The following is a 17,956-nucleotide window of genomic DNA, read 5'->3' as shown; positions in this document are numbered from 1 at the left end:
TATGTGGTCTGTAACATAATTTTACCTATAAATCGCTTATTTGTATTGTGTTGAATGTTTTGAGTTCGTCGAGCAACACAACAACCGTGTCATGGAGGGATTTGTAATTTTTGAACTATTTAAAAATATTTTAAACTTTGAATTTTATGTTTTTCACATGATTAAAATCATTATTTTTTTATATATATGTTTATATTATAAATAGAATATGCTTAAAATTTTTAAAATACATATGTTGAATTTTTTTTTGGGTTATTTGCATGTAAATACACAAATTTGCAACATTTTTTTGTTATTTCCTCTAAACTTTATTTTTTGAATATAAATGCATGAACTTTAAACTTTTTTGATTTTTCTCCTAAATTAAAAATCAAAGCTGATGTGGCATATTAAAACTTATGTGGCAATTGAAACTATATTATTTTTATTTTACTATTTGAAAAAAATGAAATTAAAATTTCATATCATCACATGATTCACATCCTCTCTCGGCTCTCCCATTTTGTCTCCTGCTCTCCTGACATCTTTTCTTGCCATCTTCTTTCTTCCCAAATACCATATCCAAATCTTTCATTTACTCAAATGGATTTGAAATGAAAACCAAAATAAGAACAAAAAGCTACTACAGATGGTCCTAGCATAATTCATCAGTTTTCTCCATCGATTCCCACAATGGCACCGAGACCCTTCATATTTTCTTGAACTCCAACCTTTCTTGTTTTCCAAACCCTCACAAATAAGCTTAGAAATTGTGATAGAAATATTGTTTCTTTTCAACTAGAATTGCTATAAAATCATTTTCATTTATAGAAATTTAAAATGAAATCCAGGAAGAACGAAGTGAGAGAGATAAATGAGATGGCAGAATGATGATATGGAAGTTTAATTTCAATTTTGTTAATTTATAAAATAAAAATAATATAGTTTTAATATGCCACATCAACTTTAATTTTTAATTTAGGAGAAAAATTAGAAAAGTTTAAAGTTTATCATTTGTATTCAAAATAAAGTTTATGAGAAAAAATAAAAAATGTTGAAAGTTCGTGTATTTTTACGTGCAAGTAAACTTTTTTTTTTTAATAATGATTTTTCAGGTGCGACGCCTCCCACAAATCTCCAAATGCATTCAAACTTTTCCACCGTTGATATTTCCGCAGCGATCCTAACCGTATATGTTCTAAACCCTAAAAACCCTAATCCAAAATTAATTTCTATATAAACCATTCGCCGTTTCACTTCTTCCATAAAACACAGCGGCGGAGGAAAGCAGCTCACAAGGCACAAATCACCACGGCCTTCCGCCGCCGTCCCGATTTATAGCTCCGTCCAGCTCCAAAGCTACTACTCTTCCCCTTTCTACTAATCTTAGTCTGATTTCAATTTATTCAAATTCCTTTCAATCGCCGTTTTATTTTTTGAGAGGGATATGAAGATTGATAATTGTCGCCCCAGGCTTAATTTGCATCTAAAATTAGTTGCAACGTGGTGATTGACACTTTAAAATTCTGATCCCTCTCCTAACATTTTCGTAGTGATGTTCCATTATTTTAGATCTGAGATTGATTTTGCAGATTTTATGGTATTTGGGATTTTGAGTTATATGATGATTGATTTTTGTCGCCCCAGGCTTAATTTGCATCTAAAAATTAGTTGTAATGTGGTGATTGACACTTCTAATCTGATTCCTCTCCTAATTTTTAATTTTTTACAAATTTTTGAGATATTCTGCACGAGATATGATGATAATCTACCCATATAGATATTATCTGCATTTGAATGATGAATACTTTCATGCACTACCATCTGATCTCGTGTTCTTATCTCTAAGTTTATCCATAGTTTTTCAAATTTTTTTTGCAAATTGCAATCTATGATGAAATTTGTTGTCAATTGACTGATATCCAGTGATTATCAAAAACAAATTCACCATCTTTCGACTGAGATTGCTCCTGGTACCAATTTATTTTTATTCTACTTTTCTAAAAGAATTGTTTGATTTATGCCCATGGTATCTAATGTCAAGGACTATTAATTTCTTGATGTTTCGTTTTTGAGGGCATAAACCAATTTGAACAGACCTTGCGACACAGATTGCTTCCTTACAATAAGCTTTCTGTTACTTTTTTCCTGTCTACATATTCATTCAAAGATTTCATTTATTTCTATATCCTTTTTTATTTTTTATAAATTCCAAATATGCCCTTTTGAGATGTTATTTTTTGCCAATTGTATTGCATATTTAATTGGATTAAACAGGTAAAAATGAATTTTATTGTATTGTCAATTGATTATCTAAATCTTTTCCCTGTTATTTGAATTCTTGTAATATTTCGCTGCTAAATGTGAATGGAACTTGATCGAAAAATATGCAGGATCACTACTTTCAAATACTAAATGCAAATTATAATTGTTCAAAAAATAATACTGCAGCAATGAATATGGAAATGTGACGAGTGACAAATTAAACTAAAAATTACTAATGCTACTAATCTGACATGGCTTCAATTTTTGCAATGAAATGTCAAATGAGCCTATTGGATCAATGAAAGTGGCCTTAGTCACAACAAAATCTTTCTGAGTCTCTTTTGGAACAATCAAAGTGGTCTAATTTGAGCATGTAATGGTTTATCTATAAAATTCTGTTCATTTGGCTTAAAAATAATCTAGCCCAAAAGAAGTAACCATTAAAATAGTAACTAAGTTAATGCCTTCCTGTTTCGGTTTTGATTGATTCGGTGAAGATTTCTTGGATTTTTGGTGGGAAGAAGATCGAGTCGAGCATTCCATATTAAAAAGACCATTAGAGTGCTTGTTGATTTCACTCCGATCCCTACCATCTCTGCGAACACTGTGTTTCCTTCTCATGTGATCGAGTCTGCTGATCATCGTAGTCCACAAGATCTTCTCATGTGATTGAGATCACATTTATATCTGGCATTGGCTCAAACATTGAACTCTCCTCCTCCCCTGCTCTCCCTTTTTGTAAAAAAGCCATGGATCACTGCCAGCGAACAGCCCTTGCCCCTCCTCGACCACCCTGTTTGTTAAGAAACATGCTGATCATTGTTGACCAAGAAGCAATGTTCCTCTCAGGCATTGAATAAATTCAGGGCCATTTCTATTGTCCTGCAGCAGATGCAGCCTTTGATCATCAAATTCCACATGATTAAATCTTTTTAACCAATTTGAAATTGTTCATGCAGTAAGAGTACACACCTTGAGATGAAATCGTTTGATTTGAGTATTGTTGATGACAGCAAAGACGTTTTAGAATAGAAGATTTTTTCTTGAAAAAAGGAAATTTTTTGAATTTGGTGCGAATATGTTGTACTCCTTCCGTTCCCCATTATGAGTCACACTTTTTTCATTTCGGATTGTTCCCAGTCACTTCATTTTTACCATAAATAGTAAGTAGGTCTCATATTCCACTAACTCAATTCACTTACATTTTATTATAAAATCAATATAAAGAAATGGGTCTCACATTCTACTGACTTTTTCAACCAACTTTTCTTTATATTTCTTAAAACTCAGGCTCGATTAAAGTATGGTTCTTAATCGGGGACGGAGGCAGTATTTCTTTAGAACATTTTTAATTTACGGAACAAACATTGAGAATTAATTTATATCTGCATATGTTTTCTTAAATATGTCATAATCGATTTACAGAATTATATGAGTACTCCAATCAACAATAATAGTACAGTGGTACATAATTTTATTGGTGTTGTAGAATATCCAATATCTGGCAAAACCACCTCAAACGGAGAGAGAAATGGAATCAAATGCGATAGATGCTTATTTTTCTTCGTTTAAAAGAATAGATTTGGCCGGCTTTTGACAAAAAATGGAATTAATAATGGATCTATTTATTCATTCAGACAAAACACTTTTGTATTGATAAATAAACTGAAATTATAAAGGTGATGAACTCGATCAATAAAAGCACTATCAGTATTCTTTGAGTTTGTTTACTCTTGTCTTTTTTACAAATTGATAAGTAGTAATAGCCATGACGTCAGTTAATATCACAAAAATAGATAACACTTTTTAGAAGATAAAGGTTAAGAAAAAAAGAAAAAGAAAATAATAGGAGTGAGAAATGAGAAGCCGAATAACAATTGGCATCTAGAAAATTGGAGGAAAATAATGTAGCATTAATAATGTAGCATTAACAATTGGCATTCTATTTGGCATATAGTAAAAGGGTAATAATATAGAAAGATTGTGAATGCTATCAGGATTAATTCATAACCCGTGTCAACTAGTAGTGTTACATAGAGAAAATATCTTGGGAGTCATCTATGATCATACATGTAATTAGTCTTACATAGAGAAAATATCTTGACAATCATCTATGATCATACATATAATCAAGTTGTACTTCCTCCGTCCACATTAAGAGTCTTGATTTGTCATTTTAGTCCGTCCGTTATTAGGAGTTCCAGTTCACTTTTAGTAGGTAAACTCACTTTCCACTAACTCATTTCACTTCTATTCAATTATAAAATTAATATATAAAAATGAGACTCACAATCCACAATCTTTTCTTGCTAACTTTTCTTTATATTTCTTAAAATTCGTGTCAAACTCAAATGAGACTCCTAATTCCTAATGGTGAATGAAGGGAGTGCAAATTTAGTTGTTCATCTAGTTATATTCAGCTGTCTCTCAATCATCTTGTTGGGATCTCGTTCAATATCCATGGGCGGACCCATGTGTATTGAGGGAGGGGTTTAAGCCCTCAATGAATATTTTTTTATGTTTTTTTCTTCTAATTATTTTAAAATTTTCTTCAAATTTAGTGTAAATTATAATATAAAAGCTCCTACAAGTTATCTAAATTACTTAAAAATATACTTTAAAATAAAATTTAGAAATTTTAATCTTTATCGATAAATATTTCTGCGTCCGCCCCGTAAATATCCCATACCCAACCAATAGATTGGAGGATTTGAGTAATTACCATCGCATGATAAATAAGAAAACATTATTTACTCCATTTTTGTTTCTCTTGCTAGACTAAAATATACACTCAAAAAAATGAAAAGGATAGAAAAAACAAAGTCTTTAGAGAGAGACTAAATGAAATGAAATTGTTATTTTCAAATGACTATATTTTCTAGCAATACGGCCTTCAATTTTGCATGAGATGTTAACGTGGTTTGTATCATCTATTTGAATATATCACATCACTAATCCATCAAATTAATTACACAACAAATATTAATTCAATCGTGTTCCCGCGGGATACGTCAATAAAATTAAATTCCACAGCAACATATTTGTCAAACACGTGCAAAGTTTAGACCAAGATACTAATTACTACCTCATGCCTACAATAAGAGTCTACATTTGACTCGAAATATAAATAAAAGTGAATTGAAAAATATAATGAATTAAGAGTAACATAAGTGAAATGAATTAGTGGAATGTATGATATATCTACCATTTATAGCAAAAGTATCTTATTATGGGACGGATCAAAATGACAAAAGTGGAATCTTACTGTGTGACGAAGGTAGTAATAGTATTAACACTAAGGTGATGTTCGGTTTCCTAGATAACATAATACCAAAATACAATCTAGAATTGAATTGTGAGATTATTTTAGTCATAAATAGTTAGCTATGACTAATTATCCCATGATTATCCATCTAGGATTGAATTGTGAGATTGAATTTCATGAACCAAACACATTACATATTTAATCTGGGATACAATGTTGCAAACCGAACACCCTCTTAATTATACAACTATATTAGCATCTGTTATGCCTAATGCTAATGCTAACTAATAATAATAATAATAATAATAATAATAATTAAGGAAATTACTCGCGGAGTGGGCGACGAAAATGATTTTTGCCGAACTATTTAATAACAATATGATAACTCATAAAAAAACATGAAAATGGTCAGTTTAAACGAAGTAATCCGTTAATGGAATCGCATTGGCATCGTCGCAGCTCCAACCTTCCGATTTCCACACCACCATCAACCCCAACGCAATATCAACGTATCGATCATCGCCGTTTTTGCAGTCCACTGCGATAATACATACAGGTCTCTGATTTGAGTTATTTTTTTTCTCTCTTTTTTCTTCCTGTGAAATATCGTGTTCCGAAAAAAAAAAGAGGTGTTTATCCGTACGATCGAGGGCGGAAATGACGAGCAGGAACCGCGGGAAAGTGTCTATGCGATGGATTATGGTCCTCTGCCTCATCAGCTTTGGCCTCGGCATTCTCTTCAGCAACAGGTTTTCACAAATCTCGATCGTGCGTGTTTGTGTGTCTGTGTTGATGCTTAATTAAGTTTGATGATCCAGCAACATGAATTTATTATGTGTGTGTGTTTGTGTTGATGCTTGATTAAGTTTGATGATCTAAATGTTTCAGCAACATGAATTTATTATGTGTGCGTGTGTTGATGCTTAATTAAGTTTGATGATCTAATTGTTTCAGCAACATGAATTTATTGATGCTTCTTCATGCATTAGGATACTTACTGGTGTGTGGTATGTATTAACAATGGAGAAGTGAGTTGATTTGTGATGAGTTTCGTTTCTCATTGAAGATTGATTAGAGGAGTAGCTGATTTTTCTGTTGCTATACAGTTATGCTGCTCACAATATTGGTTTATTTGTGTAATTTTACATATTTAATGGATTACTCTGTAATGCAGAATGTGGATTGATTTGCAATTAGAAGATGGACTTCTTTTCACAAGACGACGTTTGGGTGAATTTGAGGCTACTTTGGATGAATGTGTCTCTGATAAGGTGGAGTTCATTTCATATTTCATAAACCAGCAGGCAACAGCTGCTTGATTCTTAATGTATTGCGTAATGCTTAGGTAAAACTAATTCCTGATGAGGAAGTGATCAAAGAGTTCAGCAAAGCACATGAGGCAATACAGTGAGTCAGATAAAGCACATCTCTAGATAATAATCTCAAATTTCTTGTAATTGCTGTGATTGGTGGTGATAGAAGAGATTGAGTGATACTAAGTTCTTTTATGGTTTTAGTAAGTCATAATTGTGTGGTCTTTCAGATCTTTGGATTCTTCTGTTGCCAAGCTACGCATGGAGCTTCCGTCCAACAAGAAACATCGCAAATTGGGAAATTTTGAGAATTTAAATGGTAATTCCACATTTGCTGGAAATGCTGTGATGAGAAAAAAAGTGTTTATGGTCATAGGTATAAACACAGCATTCAGTGGCAGAAGGAGGCGTGATTCTATCAGAGAAACATGGATGCCTAGAGGTTGTTTTTGTTCATCATAAACACTGATATATTGATTGTACTGATATCTGTTATGTTTACAAAGTTCTGAATGTTTAATCAGGTAAAAGTCTGTTACAACTTGAAGCAGAGAAGGGTATCGTGGTTCGTTTCATGATTGGTCACAGGTTAGTCTTAAGTTCTTCAAATGCAAGTCTTAATTTTTTTAATAGAGAATCCCCTGTGTAACATCTTTCATATTGTTCAGTGCAACATCCAACAGTATTTTGGACCGTGCACTCGACTCTGAGGAGAGCCAGCACTATGACTTTATTAGGCTTGTAAGGAATTAATACCTTCCCAGTGCATGCAGTTAAAATTTTGTAGTGGATACTGATAAGTATTTCATATTCAAGAATCATGTTGAAGGGTATCACGAGTTATCAGCAAAGACAAAATCATTCTTCTCTGCTGCTGTAGAAAGATGGGATGCTGAGTTCTTTGTCAAAGTGGATGATGATGTTCATGTCAATTTGGGTATGCAATACTTCTTTCTTCTTCCTTTCATAAACATGTTACATGACTTTTAAGTACTTTACACGTAGTTAAATTTGTTTGATGAGTATAATGCAGGCACATTAGCTGCAACGCTGGCACGTCATCGTTCCAAACCCAGAGTATATATAGGATGTATGAAGTCGGGACCAGTTCTTCATCAGAAGTATTTGCTGCTTAACTCTCTCTGCCATTTCATCCGTCGTTATATTTTGAACACAAAACCGTAGCTCCATTTTACGTATTTCTTTTTTAAAAGGAATCTAAAGTACCATGAGCCCGAGCACTGGAAGTTCGGGGACCCAGGGAACACGTACTTTCGACACGCTACTGGGCAGATATATGCCATATCAAGGGATCTGGCTAAATATGTGTCAGTCAACCAGTAAGACTGAAAGCAACCTCTTACCCACCTATCAAAACTTGCATTGCTTTTTCCCTGATAAGCCGTGTTAACTGTGAACATCGTCAGACAAATCCTGCACAAGTATGCTAATGAAGATGTGTCGCTTGGAGCATGGTTTATCGGTCTTGAAGTCGAGCATGTAGATGATCGCAGCATGTGCTGTGGGACTCCACCCGGTACAGATTCCACCAGTTTCTATGATTTTTGTGTTTAAATGTTGAAGGTAATTAGAATTTGGTTGTGGTAAGTGCAGACTGTGAACAGAAAGCACAGGCGGGCAATGTTTGTGTAGCGTCGTTCGACTGGAGCTGCAGTGGCATTTGCAAATCTGTGGAGAGAATCAAGGGAGTTCACTCTATCTGTGCTGAAGATGCTTCCACTCTTTGGAATGCGCTCGTCTAGGCAAACCTTGTAAATTCGAATACACTCACAAGGAGGAAAGCTTGATGACGGAGAAGTACATATATAAAGCAATGTTCAAAGCTGAAACGAATTGGGAAGATTGAGAAAGAAGATGAATAAGGTATTTTGAAATGCAATTACTTTTCCCATTGCTGCTTCTTGTTTCTTGTACTGGCGTGTATACACCAACTAATAAGCAATTTTCCAATAAATGAATATCTTCCAAAAACATTGAGATTCATTACCACTAATACATTTTTTTTATATATATCTCCGATTGATGAATGCTGCTTCGGAATGATATAACCTGAGATTTTCTATACACAACGTGGATGCAAAATCACAATACCTCCTTTTCAAGTTTCAATACTGCCATGAATGCTTCTTGTGGTACGTCGACCTTACCGATTGCTTTCATTCTCTTCTTTCCCTCGGCCTGAGTTGGAAGCATACCAAAGCAAATGATCAACCACTACATAACATGTTTCAGAGCACAATGCACATGGAAATTTCTTGAAAGTGTGATATGATAACAAGGCAAATAAAGCAGACATAATTCACCTGTTTTTTCAGAAGCTTCTTTTTTCTTGAGATGTCCCCACCTTCATGAAAAGCAAAACACAAATCAAGAATGCGGCATGATTGGGGAATAAAAGATATTTTCTAAGAGAGTATCCATAGAGTGCTGGAAATGAAATAAAACAAAACATCTACCAAGGTGATTCGACATATTGTACGTGTTCAAGGGCATCAGACCTTAGAAAAGGAAATCATATTAATCTTCTATAGCGAGGGAGGTAATCTCACCATAGCATTTGGCAAGAACGTCTTTCCTGATAGCAGATAAAGCTTCACTAGCAATCACCTTGGCGCCTATGCATGCCTGCCGAGCTCAAAACAAATACAGAATTATGGTTTATAATTAATACAACAAGAAAAAAACGATATAAAGAAAAATGAAAATTGTGAATGATACCTGGATTGGCACTTTAAACATTTGTCTTGGAATTAGTTCCTTCAATTTTTGAGTTAAAGCTCTTCCGACAGCATAAGCCTGAAAATGAGAGCGCGATTTAATTGTAAAATGAAATGAGTATGGAGAATGGATAATATTTATATAAGTGAGAATGGTGAATATCTTTTCTGGTACAAGGAAATAGTTTCATAGTATTGACACTATCATTAAATAAAAAATGCTAAGATTTAGCAACTCATAAACCTTATACCAAAGAAATTGATAGCTGTAGGTTAAAAATTAAACTACAAATCTGTTAAAATATATTGACAATATAACAATCTTGAAACAGGTCCTGATTGCATAATGAATGACTCAACTTTAGCGACTCAAACAATAAGAAAAGAAGTTGCTTACCTTGTCTTTATGCACAATAGTTGATAAAGGCTCTACCGGCTCCCCGTTAATTTGAATGTCAAGCTTTATTAAGTCACTCTCCCTGTACCTGTTTATATATTTGAATATAGTTATTGTGAGGTCATGTACATTATGGAAAGTCACCACAAGATCAATTTCAGCTCATATCACATTGAATTACCCAATGAAGGAGTACTCCATGCTAGCATAGCCTTTGCTCCTCGACTTCAGCTGATCAAAGAAGTCACCTACCATCTACAGAATGAGCCGTACAAGTTATTGAAATATATGGCATCTCCAAAACAAGTGTAACTTCATTTTAATATCAATGGCTACTATATCTTTTTCACCAAGAGAATACCTCAGCCAGGGGTAACTCATAAAGAAGTGATGCCCTAATTTCAGTAATGAACTTAATTTCTTTGAACTCTCCTCTCCGGTCTTGAGCAAGCTCCATAAGTGCACCAATATAATCTTTTGGAGTGAGCATTTCTATCTATACAAGAAACATCAATTTTATCCTCAAGAAACAGGATGAATACTGTGTGGTAGGGACCATAAATAGGCTATTAGAAATTCAGACAACCTTAACATATGGCTCTTCAATTAACCTTCTGTTGCCAGCTTCAGGAAGTAAGGATGGATTTGAGCATTCGACCTAGATCAGATCATCAGAAGGATGTGATATATGAAGAAAATGTTCAAACAATGTTGTAAACTTAGAAGAAACACTAGAACAAGTGGGTCACAATCATTTAGTAATTGCAAGAGAATAATTATTGAAATATGATGCCCAATGAAACAGAATATCTAAGCAACGAAGTCCACCTAAGAAGTTGAACAGTTCTACAAACTTCAATAGTGTCTAACTAGGTCACACCACCTTCTCAATCATTTACTCAGTACCTAAAAGGCTCACATGCCAACTGATGCTGATATATAAAAAAAATTTCAACGTAGTTATTGCCCAATCATTATTCTTTCTTTTTCGATAATATATTTACTTTTAAGTTTGATACCATATGTGACCGATCATTCCAGACAAGGACCTACCACTGATCTTTTTTTATTAACAATGTCTAAAATCTGGCTGGTTTACTATTTTCTCCTACTACAATGTTCCATGAATAACTAGATTTGTATGCAAGCTACATCCAGATTAAGTCATGGATCGGCTTGATATTATACAAAAGCATTTCAGCTAATAAAAGAAATAACAGACAAAAGAGTACATGCTCAGGAAATACACGGGTTAATGCTGAAATTATCAACAATGACACAACTAGAGCATGATACTTGTTTCCAGAACAGTAAATACTTCAGCAGCTTCAAAATGAGATAAGCGTCTTGAAAAAGGAATAGAGTAGAGGAATCCAAAAGGGAATTAGCAAACTATAATAGGCAATTAAGCATGGGATGTGGAAATTACAATATCACCACTTGTGCAAGTCACTCTGTAGACCACACTTGGGGCGGTGGTTATTAAACTCAAATTGTACTCACGTTCCAGCCTTTCCTGCAGAATTGAATTTATCAATACAAGATTGCAAGCATACATAAACTAGTTTGGAAGGGCAAGGAAAAGTCAGAAAATTCTAACCTGAACAATTTCCATATGAAGAAGACCAAGGAATCCACATCTAAACCCAAATCCCATGGCACTTGAGGTCTCCGGCTCAAACTACAAAACAAACTGAAGCTGTTGGGAGATTTTACCAAGGAGCACATCTATTACATAGAAGTATCTCAGCTAATAGGCAACCACGATCTAAACTTCAGAAACAGATGACTCAGCAAAATTTAATTGGATTAAGACAATGAAAAACTTACTTTCTCAAAGTAATGCAAAAGGCATTACAAACTGTACAAAAACATTTGAACAGTATATCAAATTTGAAAAAGAAACACCAGGACCATGTCCTTATACTGTATAATGGGTGAAATGTTGCAACATGGTTCCCCTTAAATCAGTATAAAAATCACCAAAATAAACCCTTCATGACAGGACCTTCTTGTCCTCAATGGGAAAATAAAAAGCATTATAAATAATGACAATTTTTTGAAATAATGTGAAAATCGACAGCCTTATTATTTTCAGTAACTAGTCTTCCAGTAAGTTCAAGACGTAAGTTAAGATACCTAGACACAAACATGTAAAAATCTAATCATTTAAAAGAAGCATGCCTACCTTTAAAGCAGAATCATTAAGCTGTAATTTCTCTAAAGCATCACGCAACTCATGAAACCTATGTAACAAGGTTAGAAAACAATGCAGTTCAACATATGTATGGATTGTAAAAGTGAAAAAGGAGTAAAAGATAAATACTGGTCAGCATCAACAGGAAACAGGCCACAGAAGACCATTGGTGTGACCTCCTTGTATCCAGGAAGAGATTCTTCAGCCTTTCTGCTATAGTGTGTGATTGTATCACCCACTCTAGCATCTGCCACTGATCTTATGGAAGCCGAAAGATAACCCACCTGAAAGGAATGAAAATTAAACAGTTAAAATGAAATGCAAAAGATTGAAATGGTGAAGAATAGCAGGAGTGAGTACAACCAAACCAACACCGAACATCAAACTGAATTTACAGTCAGTTCGATTTCAGTTGAAATCATATGTTCGGTTTACAAGAACCGATTGATTTTTCATGAGTTCACTACTTCACTTAAGAGCAGATGCATTCAGTGTTGACTATACCGATCGAAATTTAAGAATTTATTTTTTATATCAAGATTTGTTTTGGACTTGTGGATAAGGTTTGTTCATATTTTTTATTTAAATCATAGATTAGATCAACATTTTTGCCGCTACAAATTTTCTTTTATGTGTATTCTTTAGTGGCCAGATTAGATTTCCACCTCTCCAGCATTTAACCGATCAACTTGCAACTGGTTCGGAGATAAAAATCCAACTTCATCAGCATAATAATCCTGCAACCGAAATTCAACAGTGAGCTGGCATATAAACAGGTTTTACATGAGTTCAATAGAAATGACATGAAGTCTCATTACAATGTTTAGATAAGAATTACGTACAATGGTATACTATTTATTGTATAATAATGGACTGACTTAATTTATCAACCAAAATTAGAATTCAGATAAACGAAGTTGAGTTAACCAAAAAAGGACAAAGTAACAAGGATACTAGAAATTATATCAGAGAGTAGATATTTTTTTGCAATAATCTCAAAGGCCGATAAGGACTGGAACAATGATCCCACATAACAACTTCGCCTTTTTTACGAAAATCAGACTGCCTAGATTAGGAAAAAATTAATCACTGAATGTGGTACAATCCAATATTGGCCTGATTCACTGAACACTCTTTATGAAAGTCTGAGTGAGAAAGAGCAATGTAGAAAGATGGCCAATCCTAGGAAACAACTCCTTATACCTAATAGCCACCTCATGAAAAACAACAAACATAAGTGCAAGCTACTACAAGGACATTTGCTACCTTTCCACTGGCCATAAACAATATCCGGTCACCTCTTTTTATACACCCATCAATCAGTCGAAAATATACAATGACTCCTCTGTAAGCATCGTAGTAACTGCAAAAGTGTTTGTGAAACCATATGCTATCAGTAGCTCCGGAGACCCATAATCAAAGTAAGATCAAATCCAACAAGTGTGTTAGACAAATATACACATAAATTGATGAATGAACCACTTATCTCGTCATCTACTTATTTTTTGCTTAAGAACAATTACATTCTCTTTAGAAAAAAATTGGGAGCTTTATATCAAGGCCTACTAAATTTCCAACAAAACATTTGACTTTTGACAAGATATTTTCATCAACAGAAACATTTAAGCAAATCTCAGCAAGCCAGAAAAGATACAAATAAAAAGGTGATTAAATTGTGATTAATTAGAGGTAGTGGTACTTGATGGTGGGCTATGTGGCTATCTCTTTCCAATTGTAGAGTGGGGGTGGAGTAATCAAAACAGAAACAATCATGCTAATAATATGTATACATACTAAATAGATTAGTGGAACATTTAGATACTTTGATTTTCTCAACTTTGCAATAAAATATACGCACGCAAATTTAATTACAAGAAGTTTGATCATAGTACCTAAATAAGATACCTATCAAATATGAGAGCCCTCAAAGGCCTTTCTGCAGTGTCTGGAGGAGGAGGGACCTTTTGAACAATTGCACTTAATATCTCAGTGATGCCTATTCCTTCCTACAAGATAACAACAAATAATATTTGTACGAACCATATATGCACAATGGAGAATCCTTAACACATCCCTTTCCACTTGCATGTGATATTGAAAGTGCCAATATATTTTTTACAGTTACATAATGGGCAACAAGAAAAAAGAGGAGACAGTACTAACCTTTGCTGAGCAGTAAATTGCATCACTACAATCAAGACCCACAACCTATGAAGATGGGAAAAATTATTAAGATTGTTTACTTTTCAGCACAATTTAAGATTACCTTAATTATAACCTCATAAAATCAAGAGGGAAATGTTTTAAAGTTATATATTGCCAAGACAAAATTATGAGCCCAGAAATATTGAATAGTCTCATTGGTGAAGAGAACAAAAATCTCTTGTTTGTGCACAACCACTGAACCACACCAACCAACCTCTTCTATCTCTCGGCAAACACGTTCGGGTTCTGCACCTGGAAGATCTATCTTGTTCAAAACCTATAAAACAATTGCCGCGAGGAGGGGGGGGGGGTGATTCAGACAACTGAAACACATTGGATAAACTCAATTTAAGATTTAGGTATAAACTATAAGGGGTGTGATCAATTGCTAACTTGCTAACTCATCAATGCGATGTATTAAAAATGTGAACACAATGACATTAAAATGTCAACACATGATTTTGTTGAACTTCAATATAATGTGTTGATATTATGTGTTGACATTTTTAATACACTACATTGATGAGTTAGCAGAGTTAGCAACTTAAATAGTTAGCAATATAACGCACCCCTAAACTATAAAGTATATGTTTCTAATGGAAAAAACCTCACACTACCAGAAAAATAGAATTCCTACGGTGATAAGATTTTGCTAAAGATGGAACCTACAAATGAAAAATTCCCTTGATAAATTCATTGTGCTTCAGTAATCAGAGAACACTGTCAGATTGACTTCAATCTGACAATAACTGCATTTAATGTTGTAAGACCATAAAGCCTACTTCATCAACCACTGCTCTGTACTCCTCCCTCCCCCATGAATGAGATTAAATCCCTTGTTGAAAATATCAATATCACAGTAAACTGATTACATTTACTTTTTAGTCCACTTTAGTGAATGAGATTTCCTATTTTTTGGTTGCCTTTTTTTGAAGTGACTTCTTCTCGTCCATATTTTGAAGTAACTTCTTCTAGTCCATATCAGCTAATCATACTTAAGTTACTTCTAAGTAGTATTATAAATTGTGGTTTGCAAGCTCAGATTATCAAAACCTGCATCAATTTGTCTTATAAAGAAGAAGTGCATATAAATCTGCAATTACAATATCAAGCACTTTGTTTTAACTTCCGCATAGGGCAATGAATAGCTTCTAACATCACTATAACTCAAATGATGGAAAGAATAGTCATTGAAGTAGCAACTTACTGGTATGATTTCAAGGTTGTTTTCCAAGGCCAAATACACATTGGCCAATGTTTGGGCTTCCACCCCCTAAAAGAGAATGTATAAGATAGGAGGAGAGAGAAACTGGATTATAAAAATGAGAAAAGAATCCTGAAGCACCTGGGAGGCATCTACAACAAGAAGAGCTCCTTCACAGGCAGCAAGAGAGCGAGAAACCTGAAAATATTCACAAATCATGATATGACACCAAATAAACACATACTCCTAGCAATTCAACGAAGGAACTAGACTACACGAACTGCAAATTAACAGGTCATCTGTGATCTCCATGAAAATAAAAGGATGTCGTGCTCTTCCATGAAAACAACAGTTTTCCCATATTCAGGAATTGTTCATACTATGAAGAGAAACACAATTGAAAGGAAGAAGTAGCACAGTAACTACTCAAAGGCTTTTACTTTAGGAGACTGCTTACCAATCATTGATAATATAATGATAAAAATAAGTGCTTAAATTGGAAAACCATTCCAACTGCAGATAAGGCATTTTCGTTATATTTCCTTGGCAAGTTGAATGAATTAGATGTCTATTCATTAGCATATCCACTACAATCTACCAATATCTCTAGAGACAAACAAAGTTTATTAATACTTTTCAACAGAATTATTCTTATGTGGTTCCAGACACATACCTCGTAGGAGAAGTCAACATGACCAGGTGTATCGATAAGATTCAGGACATAAGGTTCATTGTTATGAACATAACGCATCCGTGCAGCCTATGTAACAAAGACAAACATTTTTTATGAATTTGGGTATTAAGAGGACTTGCTTGCAAGATTGATCACATTGACAGGAACGACCATATTCTAGATGCTTCTCAGTTTAGATTTTACATACATAGACTTGAACATAAAACTGAAGAAAACAGATCATCAAAGAAAACATATAAGGCAAATGTTTTCACAATAAAATAAGGAGAAGTCAGATGAAATGTTGATATTCAAGCTTCTGTATAGCAGAAAAGGAAAGTTCATTTAAAAAAAAATACTACTCCTATTCAACCAACAAAGCATTATCTGTAAAAGCAGTAATAGAGAGACAAAAAACCTGCAATTTGATAGTGATGCCTCTTTCCCTCTCCAAATCCATATTATCGAGAAATTGCTCCTTCATTTCTCTGGTCTCCACGGTGCCAGTCATCTGCAGTAATTTATCCGCCAGCGTTGATTTTCCATGATCAATATGTGCTATAATGCAGAAATTCCTAATATTCGACGAGGGCACCTGCAGTGTAAATACACATTTGCATTCACTCAGTACAGCAGCTATTTCACAACGGAAGCTTGACAAATTTGATTCACACACACACACAATTCCTCAGTTTCCTCTGTCATGGATAATTGCTTTTACGTGCATTTTCCGGTTCAATTTCATCCATATCTCTTACTGTATTGAATTATTTTGAGTTCAGGTCATGTAACACTAATGACTAAGTGCAGAAGTGTATTGGGCGGACCTTGAGAAGGCGGTCTTTTCCCGCACGAATAGCGGATTCAATTTCGGCGGGGGAAGGGGGGGCGCCTTTGGGCTGGACGCCGGCGCCAGTAGCGCGGCAGGAGACCTTCAAACTGTGACGCTTTATGTTGTGTAAAACGCGAAATTCGCCAGCAGACGAATAGTTTTTCCGAAGGAGCTGAAATTGAGGTTTAGTCGAGCTGAAATAGGAGGAGCAGGATGATAAATTAGTGGCATGAGAACGGTGGCTGAGATATTTTGGGGCTAAAACGAGCTTTGGGGGGTAAAACTCCGGGATTGCCGCCGCCATTTAGCCGCTTCAATGGATGAATGTTTTGGTTGGTGTTAGTCTTATCGGAGCAGCTGAGGCCACACGAAATTAAACCAACAACAATTGCCTCAACGGCTAACGTTCTCGACTTCTTGTAAAATACCGCAATACAAGTAATTTTTTTTTATTAGACCAGGAATAAATGATTATTTTCGAAAGATGGTTTAACTCACAAAATTTTAATTGATATTTTAATATTCCCTCCGTACTATAGAAAAAGTCATGGAGTAATATTTCTTTTTTTTTCGTTCCATATAAATAGCTCATATATAATATCATTTATGAACCTCACCACCAATACCACCAATTATGCAATTTCAACTATTTTTCTCCTTCTATCTTACTTTACTATTTAGACATTAAAACTCGTATCAACCTTAAATAGCCTATTTTTATGAGACAAGAGAAAGTATTTGAAAATAAAATATCAAATCCCGTCAAATTTCATTTATTCTCAATGTTCTCGTCTATAGAAATTCATTTATTCTCATTTTTATGTAGATAACAATTGCAAACAATTAGAGCACAATTGCAAACAATAAGATCAAACTTACTTCATAATT

General features: G+C 34.3%; 2 protein-coding genes and 5 non-coding genes across 7 annotated transcripts; 6 read left to right on the top strand and 1 right to left on the bottom strand.

The window, feature by feature from the left end:
- Positions 1–1,422: 1,422 nt before the first annotated feature.
- Positions 1,423–1,512, top strand: LOC125202909 (small nucleolar RNA U31b). Its single transcript, XR_007173239.1, has one exon. It is a non-coding gene; the product is annotated as a small nucleolar RNA U31b (small nucleolar RNA).
- Positions 1,513–1,593: 81 nt separating this feature from the next.
- On the top strand, positions 1,594–1,685 carry LOC125202910 (small nucleolar RNA U31b). The gene has a single exon (XR_007173240.2). It is a non-coding gene; the product is annotated as a small nucleolar RNA U31b (small nucleolar RNA).
- A 44-nt stretch (positions 1,686–1,729) lies between these two features.
- On the top strand, positions 1,730–1,813 carry LOC125202876 (small nucleolar RNA Z195/SNORD33/SNORD32 family). Its single transcript, XR_007173213.2, has one exon. It is a non-coding gene; the product is annotated as a small nucleolar RNA Z195/SNORD33/SNORD32 family (small nucleolar RNA).
- A 49-nt stretch (positions 1,814–1,862) lies between these two features.
- Positions 1,863–1,948, top strand: LOC125202877 (small nucleolar RNA Z196/R39/R59 family). Its single transcript, XR_007173214.1, has one exon. It is a non-coding gene; the product is annotated as a small nucleolar RNA Z196/R39/R59 family (small nucleolar RNA).
- A 49-nt stretch (positions 1,949–1,997) lies between these two features.
- LOC125202902 (small nucleolar RNA F1/F2/snoR5a) lies at positions 1,998–2,139 on the top strand. Its single transcript, XR_007173233.2, has one exon. It is a non-coding gene; the product is annotated as a small nucleolar RNA F1/F2/snoR5a (small nucleolar RNA).
- A 3,787-nt stretch (positions 2,140–5,926) lies between these two features.
- Positions 5,927–8,725, top strand: LOC125200720 (beta-1,3-galactosyltransferase 7-like). The gene is made up of 11 exons (XM_048098462.2): positions 5,927–6,258; positions 6,684–6,780; positions 6,855–6,916; positions 7,053–7,264; positions 7,347–7,410; positions 7,491–7,563; positions 7,639–7,759; positions 7,856–7,943; positions 8,037–8,162; positions 8,250–8,359; positions 8,437–8,725. Exons 1-11 carry the CDS (start codon positions 6,167–6,169, stop codon positions 8,583–8,585), a joined length of 1,194 nt encoding a protein of 397 aa, XP_047954419.1. The 5' UTR covers positions 5,927–6,166; the 3' UTR covers positions 8,586–8,725.
- On the bottom strand, positions 8,703–17,470 carry LOC125200719 (Small GTP-binding protein). The gene is made up of 22 exons (XM_048098459.2): positions 17,064–17,470; positions 16,655–16,831; positions 16,237–16,323; positions 15,705–15,761; positions 15,567–15,632; positions 14,574–14,636; positions 14,318–14,362; positions 14,060–14,160; positions 13,421–13,517; positions 12,820–12,891; positions 12,284–12,438; positions 12,146–12,203; positions 11,558–11,638; positions 11,387–11,473; positions 10,544–10,615; positions 10,319–10,453; positions 10,139–10,212; positions 9,958–10,045; positions 9,562–9,639; positions 9,393–9,468; positions 9,147–9,187; positions 8,703–9,021 (listed from the first exon to the last, which is right to left on the bottom strand). The coding sequence occupies exons 1-22, from the start codon at positions 17,370–17,372 to the stop codon at positions 8,926–8,928; spliced, it is 2,115 nt and encodes a 704-aa protein (XP_047954416.1). The 5' UTR covers positions 17,373–17,470; the 3' UTR covers positions 8,703–8,925.
- Positions 17,471–17,956: the final 486 nt, after the last annotated feature.

Source organism: Salvia hispanica, chromosome 2 (assembly GCF_029641045.1).
Source record: "Salvia hispanica isolate PSC_SH4W2 chromosome 2, Shi_PSC_v1, whole genome shotgun sequence".
NCBI classification, from domain to species: Eukaryota; Viridiplantae; Streptophyta; class Magnoliopsida; order Lamiales; family Lamiaceae; genus Salvia; species Salvia hispanica.
Note: the sequence above shows the minus strand (reverse complement) of the source record. Positions and strands in the feature narration are given on the sequence as shown.